The 13526-nt window shown below is 39.2% G+C and overlaps 1 protein-coding gene across 10 annotated transcripts in view; it reads right to left on the reverse strand.

Moving 5' to 3' along the window:
• The window catches only part of sox6 (SRY-box transcription factor 6), a 154892-nt gene that overhangs the window by 22894 nt on the left and 118472 nt on the right, over positions 1–13526 (reverse strand). For 7 of the 10 annotated variants that reach the window (XM_038283715.1, XM_038283722.1, XM_038283713.1 and 4 more), the window contains exons 9-12: positions 13108–13187; positions 5332–5481; positions 2852–3020; positions 2564–2751 (exon numbers count right to left, since the gene is read on the reverse strand). In XM_038283715.1, the coding sequence (XP_038139643.1) occupies positions 2564–2751; positions 2852–3020; positions 5332–5481; positions 13108–13187 (587 nt within the window). The remainder of the gene's footprint in view (positions 1–2563; positions 2752–2851; positions 3021–5331; positions 5482–13107; positions 13188–13526) is intronic. The other 3 variants (XM_038283723.1, XM_038283717.1, XM_038283721.1) reach the window with 1 other exon arrangement.

Here is a 13526-nt window from a genome sequence, read left to right on the forward strand (position 1 = left end):
GTTCAAATACACTTTGTATGAAAAGATGAATTGATCCATCTCTAAGCAGCACTTAGACCCATTCCTCTACCCGGTCATTATAGCCGAATAAATCAATATTTAATATCCCCCTCTAACAGCCACACTGAATGATCTTAACCTCTCCTTAATCCCATTTATGTTACCTTCCAGAATCTTCTTCATCTAAGCTCTCACTATGATAAACTTCCAAACAAGAGACTGGAAGGGGAGCTATTAAAGACCACACCATATTTATGTCAGGTGAGGCGCTTCCTTTAAAATATTAATATTCTGTAACTGACTAAAGTGGATGCTTTTATCTGAACCACCAAAGCCTTTTTACTAAGTTGGCTTGTTGTATCAGCAAAAGACTCTCTTGCTGCTCTCATTTTGCAGCAGAATTACAACTTACTGTCATTTATACAGTATGCAGCCAAAGAGTCTGATTGGGGCAATTCTTAAAGCCACTTAGTAGAGATTATCTCCACTAAACTTTCTTGGCCATTAACAGTTTCTTTAAAATTAATATATGACAATGATTTGCAAAAATAAAGAAAGTTTTTCACAAGCTTAAGTATGTAGTATTTAGCCCAAACTAAAATTGTTAAACAACTAGCACGTTATTAGTTAAGCCTGGTAAATGTGGCCAATCACATGGTGGCACCTCAACACACTGAGACATGCAGGTTTATTATGCAACTCTAATGCAACTCTCATCTTGTAGGTTTATAGGGAATGGTCTGAAAAACAAACAGAATTTATATACTAGCAGTTGTGCGAAAGAAAATAGAAGTAAAAAGAAAGAAAAATATGAAAATCCTCTTTAAAATATTGGGAACAGGGGCATAAGATCAAACCTTTAGAAAAAGAGTACAATACTGAGTTCATATTTTGCACATTGCCAACAAAATTAGACAGCAAACTGTGAAGGTGTTGCCTGACGTAATGAGCCTCTTTGTTAAATTCCAGCATATGCGTTGCCTCTATTGTTTCAAATTTAATGATACTAAAATAAAGGCTGAGTCATTTAATAGATATTTGCAAGCAAATGTTTGAAGCACCCCAAACACTTCTAATTTTTTCCTTTTTTTCCCTTGTAGGCGTTGTGCTGCCAGCGTTTCATCCTAGTATTCTTCAAAATAAAAGCTCAAGTTCTATCTGCTTAAAGGACAAACAAATAATAATAGATTACAGGTGATGAGTAACGGACTTATTGAACCACAATATCTATTCAGAATGGATGACAGACAGGAATTCTTCTAATCTAATACAACTTGTATTTTTAATGCAGGTCCAGTCCAGATATTAGGATAAAACATTTGAGAAGTCTCTAGCAAGCATAAACGGGAGGTTGTTTTTACAAAAAAAAAAAGTCTGTTAAGCTCTGCTTACTAAGGACAATGAGGCTGTCAATGGGCTGCTTGTGAAAAAAAGACCTTGTTTAGTTAATACTTTCATTTCATGACATGTTTAACTGCTTTTTTTCCCTCAGGCACACCTTAATTGTGATAAAGGGAGGCAACTGTTCTCACTCCTGAGGCAGGATATGTAAGAAAGGGATTTAAAACAATAAGCTTTCTGCACCATGTGTTAACTAAAGCAAGAAATCCCAGAAAAGTCATGAATATGATTTTTGCAAAAAGTTTGAGTGAATAGTAAAATGAACTTCTCTTTCTCAAAGCTGCTTCTCCATGAGAAGGTGAGTTGATGAATTGATTTGTTATTGTAAACTCTTCTTTGTTTTTCGGTGGTCAAGTATTAAGCAATAGATAGAGTGGTATCCTACTCTTTCTCTCTGGGCTGCATCACTTTATCAGCTTCACTTCAGGAAGAGCATAGTTAATAGCCACCTGCAAAGGCACTAATCTCTTCCAAACACTAAATTAGGAGGAAATCAAAATAGATATTCATAGACTTTTTTACATATACATTGACCTAGTTGAGGGTGTTGGTTGAAAGTGTCAGGTGCTGAAATATTAACGAGCATCGCTCCCAGTTTCTGCCTGCTCCTCACAGCCAACTGGCAACATGGCATCAAGCTGAAGAGAAGAGGACAGCTTTTTTCTTTCCTTGATTGACTCATCGATTGAAGATATTTTTAAAGGGAATCCCTGGGAGTGTGTGCTCCTGGTACAAAGCAGCCTCATCCCGTGTCAGGGGACAGAGAAGGCTGCAAGTCGGCTTTAATTGGGCAAAGACTTCAGAGTTTTCTTAACCCACACCGGGCACTGCTATGGCCTGTCACAGCCCTCACACCAACATCAACAACGCAAAAGCCTCTGAGCATGCACACAGTAACACATTCATGCTAATTTAAGTAAATACACATGTGCAACTAGTCTTTGCCAGCTCCTATCAATAAGACCACCCTGGATGTTGATTAAAGTAAATTATAAGACTTAAGAAATGCTACTGTCTGAAAATGTTCCAGTTTCTAGCATAGTTTATTTTCTTCGCTTCTTTTTGTCAAAGAGAGCTGCTTACTTTTTGCTTTATAATCGAAAACGGTTGTGAAGAAATCCAAAATCAAGGATAAAATGGACTAAATTAAACTGGTTCTAACCTTATCAAGTCTACAGTGGTTAAGGCCCACTGAACTAAGAGCAGACAGCTTCGCATCAATGCCCTGTTGGTGATGCTGCAGCTGTTCCCTCTGGATCTGCTCCCTCATCTTCCGGGCCTCCTGGATTGCCTTCATCACCGTGTCCTGGTCCCCGAACAATGCAGTGGAGTTTAGAGTTGACAGAATGTCTATGCAAAGAAACAACAGAATAAGCACACAAAAAAACACAAAAAATTCAGTTTGAACAATTGAATGTGAGCTGTTGTAAAAAGATTTTGAGAGACAAACCCCGACCAAGGCCTCCTCCAAGTGGGCTGGGGATGCCGCCTTTGCCAACGAGACTGCTAGGGCTGCTTTTACTGCCCGAGAACAGGTTTGATGTTGGGGATGAGGGAGATTTGACCATGTCTGATGTCTTTGGCCGAGCAGACAGGTTGAGGGGCTGTGTTCCCTCCTCCTACATGGGCAGAGATAGAAGCAGGATGTGAAGACAGAAGACAGATGTGAATGAGGTCCCCCTCCCCTTCTTGGAGAATCTCTGGATTCCCAGACTGCACAGTTTTTCTCCTCTGTTTCTGGCTAATTACAGAATTTCTACCCTGACTAAAAACTCCTTCCTGATTCCTAATTTTTTTGTTTCTCTCCATCCCTTTCCTCTCCTCCTTTCTCTTCTGCTCTCTCCTCTGCGATCTTCCTCACAGTCGTCCGGCGCCTTTGTTCACACTAATTAAAGCAGATTCTGTCTCTCTGTACATCTTCATCTGTTCTGCCTCTCCTCCTCCTCCTCCCCGCTCTCTGTGTCTGCACTCTGGTTCGAAGAATAAATAATGACCAGATAACAGCGGTGCCAGTGATCAAAGACAGCTGTTCCATTCATCAGATGTCGACTTACATTATCTACTTCATTAACTTGTTTTCTAATTTCATTTCTCATTTGTGCGTACTTGGTCTTTATCATAAGCTTTGATATGCCCATACCTAAAAAATATACAGTGGAGTCTAGCTTGTAGCTGAAATTAAAGGAGGATGCATTTATTTTGTATTGCTTGACTGGTTGTGTTTGTACACTCTTAGATGCTCTGTGCATAGTGTTACATTTCTATGTAGAAAATTTTAACCTGATTTTACCTGTCATTTTGTTTACACAAGTGTAGAACAAAAATAAATTTAGTTTGGACAATCTCATCTTTTTTAAAAGTGCAGCCTTGAAAAATAGTAAAAAAATAATAAATATAAATAAATATATAAAAAAGAGTAATATAAACACATGACTCTATATTTACAGTTCTTTTAGACTATTAAACAAACTGAAGTATTAAACAAAAGAGTAAGCCTGTTAGAGCACCCTTTACATTAAACTATACTTCTGGCAAAGAACTCTAAAAGATGCAAAACGATTTCTAAGTAAGACACTTATTACCACCCACTCTAACTTCTATAGAATACATCTTACTGAAATATTTATGTATTAGTTATTCTAGCTGGTAATTCAACTTAGTAATTCATTATTTGATGTTTTAATTAATTACATTTTTAAAGTATGACTCCCAGGTACCGTCGAAGCAGATTTTTTAGCCACACTTTAAGGTGGGAGAGGCATGAAAACATGCTTTTTCATTCGACAGAGGTGTTTTTTTATTTTATAGAAAGGGACACACACCGAAAAAACCTGCCCCTTATGTTCACTAACTTTAATTTTCATTAAACAGAAACAATAATTGACATGTCAATCCAGAATTGCATTGTCCACGTTATACTGTAAACCCCTCTTCATAATTGACTGACTTTAGCAAAGTAGTATAAATTAAATATAGGCTTAGCTCTCTAAGCTTGTCTTTTAAGAGCCCACAGTCTCCTCTTGAACCATATGGCTGAAGCACATAGAGTATTAAGGCTATTTTATAACGCTTTGTACGGCAGTAGAGCTAAAAAAACAACAAAAAAGGCAATGTTATTCCACTAGAGCGTGAAAAGAGAGGGGGTAATGGGAGCCAAAACTTGTTCAACAATTATTTTATTCATTTAAAATCCTAATAAAACGTTTACCTAACTATAACCCTATAAACATTCAAAGAAATTGTTGATTTTAGTCGTGTTAAAACTGAACAGATATAAATTAATACAGTCTGATGAAGTGATAATTAAATTGAGAACAGCTTCATGTATGTGTTTCTGAGTAAAAAGTGAAGAAAAGCTAAAGTGGTTTTACACAGTGATGTATGGCGTTTCTCCATTGTGATGTTATTAGGCTAAACTACTTCAAATGGACATATGTTTCTGATTATGGCCTTACTGAGCTAGACTGATGAATGTGTCTTTTTCTCCGCATAAAGGCTGAGTAACCTCACACAGCAGCAGAACACACATCATGTATTTGGTTTGTTCACAGGGATAAGAAAAATATAAAGGTTGCTGATCTCACTCTTTGCTTCACTGTTGTCTACAGTTGTTAAACACTGGTGTAATGGGTCTATTTAATTTTACTTCCAAAAAGAACCTCGACTTTGTGGAAAAAAGAAAACTTGTTCCAAAATTACTGACTTGGAGTTGCCACCGCTATAGCAACCACATCCACAAAGTCCCGGTTAAGAGACAAGGAGCCCTGTTAAAGCTCCTGAGATTGATGACCCCAATGAGGCTGGGCTTACCACTATTTAATCTTTACTCATGTACTAATTATTGGAGTTTGTGAAGATAACATCAGCTGTGTCAGGGTAGGTTGAAGTTAGAGATGTTTGGTGCATCGGTTAAAGGAATTTCGTCTGTACCTTTACTTGAGTGATGGGGCTGGAAGAAGTTTTGTCATTCTTTAAAGATGAGGGAGAGATGGGCCCACTAGAGTTGAGGGGCTGTGGTAGTGGAGGCATCTTGGCTCCGGGAGACACCTGCATGCTGGCAAGCTGAGCGGCATACAGTTGCTGTTGAAAGGGCAGGGAGTTAAAGAAACCAGCAAGGCGTTAACATCCAAATCCAGCATACATTCAAAGTTTTATATTCTGTCTTTTGCTCTCCCTCCCTGCTGCTGTGTCTGCCTTCACCAGCCCCTCATTTCTTCTACTTCTTTCCTCTCTTTCCATGAGGCTGGCAATGAACCCCCTTCAAAGGTCTTAACTGTATTTCAAAAGCTGAACCCAGAGAGAGACAGAAGTCTTAAAAAGCCATAAAGAGATGGCTTTCACTCAAAAAACTTGGAGCCCCTATTTTCCGTTCATCACAGAGAAAAGTTTGCTGCCTGGACGCAAGTGTGTTAGCACAGAGATCTACGGAGCTTACTATTGAAGATTCTGGCTTGCGATTTGTCTCTGCTCGGCCAACAGGGACCACCCCCCCTCATCTCACAAGCACCTTCAGCTGTTGCCATCACAGAATACATTAAACAGACACATTGTAAGTATTTGGAAGCACTAAAAAGAGCACTAATATAATCAAAATTACATTACTAACATTTACATCAGGTGGGAAGGAGGTTGGCCCTCAAAAGTGAACTTGCATATACAGCCCTGGGGTAATTATATGACTCTGGAATCTGTAGTTACTGTGCAGTGTCTTGTAATTAAATTTTGTTTGTATGTACTATTAACTTTTAAAATTAGAATATAACTTGATACAACAGTGCAAGAGTGGTTACATAATTTCTTGTGCATGAAGAATGCGTTAATTGGACAGTCCTTAGACTTCCCATCATAAAATGACTAATGTTTATATGTTAGGTATGTCTTGGGAAAAATGGCACTAGTCCGACGCAGCTTTAGATCTTACTTTAGATGTGGAACTTCCCCACTGGCCCGATCTCCTCTTTGAGGGTAAAATGTTCAGTTTGTTTGGTCAGGTTGTGCCATCTTGAATAATCTAATTCTGCTGCAACTGGCCAGTTAAAAAAAACCTTATCTCATTGTGCTGTTTTGACCAGCCACATACTGTCTGCTATTGTGCAAATGGTGTATAAAAAAGCTGCTTGGCCCCCACTGTACACACCTTTGGTGGTCTGAAAGAGGAGGTAAGCAACAGAAAGTATAAAGTCAATGTAAGTATCTCATGGTCTATCTAACTTTATCGCACCTACTCATGCACAAAAGGTCCATTCTTCCAGGGGACCAAGGGATAACAACAGCAAATGGGCAAATCTAATACCATTTTCTTCCCATCCGAGCGAGACTTGGTGATAGATGCATTTAAGTGTAAAGGGGTGGTAAGAATTTTTATTTTCTTAAAAAAAAAAGCACAGACAAAAAGTTTAAGGCAGCTTTCTGTTGGTCATATGCTTGCTTCCTGCCTTATTTTGGGCATAATCTTCACCTTGAATGGAAACAGCTTTATTGTAATGGAAAGACTGTTAATTTAATTGTACATTTAATTAGACTTTGCAACAACTACCACAAGGCATGCCTTGATTAGAAGGATCTTATTTCAATACCTAGACTCAGTTATTTTCCTCTATCTTCCAGTTCAAAAGGTTAAATCTATTTTCTGAGTGCATTGTCTTTCTCTTCATCTGTCTTAATCTTTACAGTGACTTAAAAAAAAATCTAACAGTATTGGTTGTTAACAAAAAAGCTGTGACAGCATTTTAACTGTAGAGATGATATTTTTCAACAGGAACAGGGGAGGTTTACCAAATTGATAGGAAAAATAATGGAGCTACTATACAATAAAGGTAATAGTACAGGAAAAAATGAAGGAGTTGCATAAGACTATAGGTTGGACGGAGGTTCATCTTTAAGCAGGACCCTGTCCTGCTAAAATAAACCTAAAGTAAAAATTAAAGGATTTATTATTTTCCAACCACATCTGTGTGTGAGAAGGATCATAATTTAATGGAGAATCCGCAACAAGACTTTAAATCTGCTGTTCAGAAATGTTACCTATTTTATTTGATTGAGCTCTAGCTCTTTTTTAAAAGAGAGAGAAGAATATCCTTTTTTTCAAGTGCAAAGCAGAAATTCTCTCTCTAAAGACTAAAATGAAAGAGAGCCATGTTATGACTGAGCTAAAGTAAAAACTAATAACATTTGTTACTAAAGACATCTGTCTGCATCTTTTTGTTAGCTAACTCTGATCTAACATCCCCCCTCTTGTATCTGTCGATAATTTGGGGGAGAAAAATTTCAAGGTATGACGATTATAGCTCAGATTTGATGCTCTGATTGTGACTGTTTCAATACCTTGTCAACTTTTTCATTGTTGCACAGACTGTATTTCATTTGTAGAAAAAAATCTTCAAGTTATATTGCATAATGCAAATGTTAAAAAATGTATTTACATTTTATACTGTAGAAAAAGTGACTCCTAAACACCTCAGGGCTGTGTTTTGACCCCATCACTTTCCTGCTGCTCAAGCGGATCTTAGTGAGCATAGATTTATAGTATGTGCAAACACCCCCAAGGTCAGCCTGTTAGCCTTGGGTAATTAAAAACAAGCCCTATTGAAGCATCAGAGGTTAAACGGGAAGGTTCACTTATCTGCCTCAGATTGTGCACTTTGCTGATGATGTTTCACATCATAGGCAAATGATATTTAACTAATTTCATAGTTTAAATATATGTTAAAATAACAAAGGTTCAGCTTATAATAAAATGTAAATCTCGTTATGCCTCTTCTCTAAAATAATAAGAAAGATTTTCAGAAAATGTAGTTGCAGCTTTCATGATGTACAAGAAAAATAAAAAACATATTTATAACAAGATTAAGCACAATTTATTAACAGCACAATCTTAAAGAGATTTTAACGTTTTGGTGTGACTGTCTGTCGCGTAAGTGTCTCAATCACCTCTGTTCAGCCTCGGCACTGAGCACTAGACTGGATATGAGGGCATTAACTGTGCTTGAGTGCACCAAACCATTTAAAAGGCAGCGCAGCGCCAGTTCCGCTTGCCACAAGGCTTGTATAGGCTCATTGCCCTGGGCGACCACGCAGGCTGACCCACGCTAGACCCAGATGTCGGGAGTGGAGGAAGGCGTCCTGGTGCACTGTGCCGATGCTTTCCAGTATGGCTCAACATCTGTTTCATCTGCTGGCGCACAACCTGCTCCACTCTGACCCTCCTACATCCTCATGGCCTTTCTCCGTTTCTCTATCCAGCCACTATACATATACAAACACTTTTCTGTGAGTTTCTTTTCAGCATACACGCACCCACTCACACACATGTGCACACACACATACACAAAATCGCATTTTATGAATGTGGGTACTTCAAGGCCTGTGGCCCCCGGAGCCAGCCCTCCCATTCACTGCTGCTCACTGCATTATCAACTCTATCTGTCTATCTGTCCATCTGTCCCTCTGTTCACCACTGCCTCAATCCAGCTGCTCACCTTGCCGTCCTATTAGCCAGCCCTACACTCACTCTAGCTTTGCTGCCCTGCTCTGGGTTACCTTCAAAGACCCGACTCCTTTGCTCATAAACACAGAAACAGCTGCTCTCTACAGTATGCCTCTCTTTTCTTCCCTCCTCCTCCTCCTCTCTTCCTCACACTCACAGTCAAAAGTGCTTCACTTGTTAATGATAGAAGCATTTCTCCACATCTGTACCACACAGGCATTTACATCCAAACAAAAGATAATGTGCGGTTTGCTGCCCTCCCACTTTCTTCCTGTTTGTCCCTGACTGTGTAACACTCTTTCTTATCACTGCAGTCGTCTAAGCCCGTGAGTACTCCTTCAGATGTGTCTGTCTGCTTGAGATGTGGTCCTGGTTTGTTGTTAAGCACATGGGCTGCTTTTCTGCTTTTCATCTTTACAGTGGGAGCACAGGGCTGAGGACGAGCTCAGCTTTAACACAGGCATGTAATAGAGAGGTGCCACAGCAAATGTTCGTCTACGTCTTATCTTAAGCAGCTCAATTTCAAGAGCTGTAAAGCAGGAGGGTGTTACGGGCATGGACCATTCAGCCAAGTTATTGCACAAGAATAAGAAAAGAAAAGGGTGATGGTAATTGACAGAGAGAAATCCACAAACTAAAACACTTAGAGTCAGTTTCAGCTGTGGATTGGAAACTGGAAAAGCAATACAGAAACTAAGAAAGCAAGAGAGAGAAAATTGGAGCCCGACTGAGTGAAAGCAGAAGCATTCTTTCTATTTATTTAGTCCAAGAGTGATACTACATACAAGGACCCCAGATGTTCTGCTTTATCTAATGATACTTTAACTTTTAAATGGCTTGGACTCAAATGTCTGCTTTCGGTGATATAAAACAGAGCTGCATTGAAGGCTGTCCCACTGTTCATTTGTTCTGTTAAAATGATGGCTAATGTATTAAGTTCAAATTTTTCCAGCTTGGATAGTTTTTCACTTGGCCACTGATGCAAGGGACAGTGTACGGACAGCAAATTAAATGCCGTCCCAGACAAAAAAATCTTTTGAGGAGTTTGAAAAATCTCTGTCTGGTCTTCTTGCTCAATTGAATATAGTAGGTGCCCCGACAGATTGCTGGGGCACAATCCAAGCACAATTTCCTCTTTTAGGTGAGACGTGTCAGCAGTAATCAGTGAAGGACAGGCAAGCGTGCAGCTATTGTTTCCTGCTGGTCCCGGGCTCATCCCAGCTCTGTGTGGGCACTAATGAAGAGGGGCATGTCGCGCTGGGATAGTTTACCCAGCTTCTCTCCTGTGAGTTGCGGACCAGAGCCAATCTGTCAGGAAAACATTGAGTGAAATTGCCCTGCGGTACAGGAGCGCCCGGTGACAGCCACTTGCCGACTGTCAGCCGCCGGAGTGATGCTACCACCTTGTATTGACAAGCAAATTACAGCCTCCCACCACTCAAACGCGCCCTGGAAGATTCATTTACATCCATCAGCTCTAAGCCTTTGTTAGCTCCATGTTTTTTTTTTTTCTTTCTTCAAGAGAAAAAGGAAGGGAACCAAGGGGAGGAACCCAGACTGTTATGACAGAGGAGATTGGGAAGAGGCTGTGCTGCAAACATTAAGACTGATGGAGCGGTCAGCCTTGTCTGGATGGTGGGTTGATCGTATTTCCTTAGTAACATTGTGAGAATTAATTCTACCAAAAAGATAATTTTTAAAGGTTCACATATTGCACCATCTAAACTAAGTAAATTGTGGAAAATTATACCTTGCTCGGCAGCTGACAGGAGATATTTTAATTAGTGGGAGCTGCTTATTCAGCCATATGTGAGTGGGTTACTGTTTCTGTTAGTGTGTAATAATATAGGGAAGATAAACAATGGCTTTAGAATTGAAAACACAATGTTGCTCTGCTGTGTTTAATAGGACAAATAATAAATGTTTTCCAACAGCCCTTCTATTTTCCAAGATGTTCTTACAAGATAATTTCCACTGTATTTTTTTATTTTATTTTTTTGTAGTTGCAAAACAGCATTTTTTTTCTGCTTCACTTTATTTTTATAAAACTTTAAACAAGTCTATTTGGAAAAAAAAAAACTAAGTTAAGTTCTAAAACAGGTCTAGCAGGGGCGAATCAACTTTTATTTAATTTCATGTCTGGATTGATATGGTATTTTTAATCTTAGACCCCCCACCCGGTGCTCTGTAAGGGAAGTGGTGGCAGTCACGTGGTTTGTTGATCCCAGCTATGTATTAAAGGGCATGTTTGACTTGCCTCACTGTTTTTAGGGTGGATCTCTGTGCAGAGCAAATAGCAGACAGTGTGGCTGAATAGGTGACGGGCTGACAGAGTTCAATTAATGAAAAATGCACTTCTTTTTTGTTTACTGTGTTCTGCAAAGGTCACCCAAGTCATGGTCTTGGAGGCACTGTTTTTGCCCATTCCCAGGGTTAAACACATATTCAGAACTAATGACTCTCTAGACCGGTTTGCCCTTCTCGTCGTCCCGACCTCAAATATATATCTGTCTCATCTGACCTCACACTCCCCTATAAATAGACTGTATTTGTCTATCTAAACTGACACTCCCTTCCTGTGAACTTCACCATGCTACTCCAACCCATTTACTCCAGATGCATTTTCTCTAAAGCAGGCTTTATCGTTTACTTTTTACATATTCATTCAACACCTTCTGCTTCTGATAGCTCTCCACTTGGCTACATGATGAAAATCTGTTCTTCAGAGGATACTATATGTTTTGTTAGAACTTGCCAAGGCTTGTTAGTATTGAATGTGGTAGCCTATAAAGGACAAACGGCATGTAGAGTTTCACCTTTGTTATGCTCTCACACTCAGTCTTTACATGCTTTTCATTGCAGTTTAGCTTTGCAGGTTAAAGCAGTGAAAAATGTCAATTCAACCTCAGTGGCCACTTAACCACATCCTAGTTGAAATGCTCTTTAATTCAGCATTTCCTTCTTTTGTTTCCAGTGTGCATCGCTGAAGTCTAGCTTCACAGAAATAAGATCCACAACAGAACCCAACAATTAGAGCACCCAAAAAAAACACTCAAATACATAATTTGTCAATCAGTTTCCGATTTCTTTCTTTTGGCATATGACGACTAAAAAAGAAGGAGAAACATAATCATAATCCAGAGACTAAGATTAGGTCTGGTCTCTCAAAATAGATCCATGAAGCATTTAGGAAGTAAGATTCTTAAAAAAAACAAAACAACTAATCATATGTTACTGGGTAAAAGAAATCCCAACAAAAACTATTGAAAAAAAAACAGTAGATATGTGCTTGTAGAGTAGATTATTGGATAACAATATCCCACAAGAATACCAGCACACCCACTGAAGTGTAATCATTATTAAGCTGACCGTTGCTTTGTAAGAAAAAAACTTTTAAATTTAAGGAACCACCAAAGGAACTAAAACAGGAATCCATAAAATCGGTCAACATTGAAGACACACTTAATAATCCAAACATAACCCTATTATATTTTAAATGCTAAACTAGAACACTTAATATCACTGCAAAAGCACTCAGAAAAACGACACACGAGCTGAAATAAACTGTTTGCTGTACTTTAAAAGTAATAATACAAACTGCAAAAGATAAAATGCAGATCATTATATACATTAAGCTTTATGGCCTGGGGTTAAACCATGACCTGGGTTCAGCTCTTTTTAATGTTGCGTGAGAAGATTCCTCAAACAGCCCGTAGAGGTTTGGGGCGGATCATAACATTTTTCTGAGCCTCAAACCTCTGTTTAGCCCCTCTCAAGGTAATTTACAACTAATTATTTTTTTCTCACAGTCATATTTAAATAATTTTTTATCTATGCCTTCCTCATAACTATTCTCTTTTCACAGTTAAATAAAAAACTGTACTCATTCTGTTAGACAAAAGCATTAAAAGGCTTTTTCTAACAGGCAATTGTCCTGTGACGAATTCACTGGCAGAGGATTAAAGTAACCAAAGTGATTCGCATTCCCTTTAATAACTATTATCTTTCTCACTTCTCTGTCTGGCAGAGGAAGTGGGGATAAATCTTCTTTAAAATGGGGATAAATTACATATGTAAGGTGATAAGTGAGTGTGAGCCAGGAGGGTCTCCAGGATTATTTAGTGTGCAGCTCATTACTTGGCTCACAGCTGCTTAGCCATCCTTTCTGCCCTAAGCTTGGCAGGCGTCCCAAGCATTCTTTGTCATATGACTGCACATACCTGGAGCTGGATGGGGCTGAGTCCTGATGCTGCTGCAGCTGCCATTGTGGATGGAATGAACTGCACTGGGTAGTTATCACCTGTCAGAGAGGGAGAGAGAGACAACAATGCATGCAGGTTCAGACAATGACTGGGGCCCACAGCATCTAGGCAAGTGCCAACAGGGATTGTGGACACTTTGCTGCTCTTGCCACAGTAATGTTGCATTGCAACGCACCCCTGGCTTTAAGCCCAAACATCTGCATTAACAAAAGGCTGCACGGTTACACACCGTTCCCTTCCTTACTCCACCTGCACACTTTCGATGATGGAAAATACCATGAGCAAACTGCATAAACAAGGTGGGTGTTTTTTTTTTAGGTTTGTTGATCTAAGTAAGTGTGTATTGTGGCAAGTACATGAAATTTATTTTAAATCTC

The sequence above is a fragment of the Cyprinodon tularosa genome, unplaced genomic scaffold (assembly GCF_016077235.1).
Source record: "Cyprinodon tularosa strain WSP-4 unplaced genomic scaffold, ASM1607723v1 ctg197, whole genome shotgun sequence".
In the NCBI taxonomy this organism is placed as follows: Eukaryota; Metazoa; Chordata; class Actinopteri; order Cyprinodontiformes; family Cyprinodontidae; genus Cyprinodon; species Cyprinodon tularosa.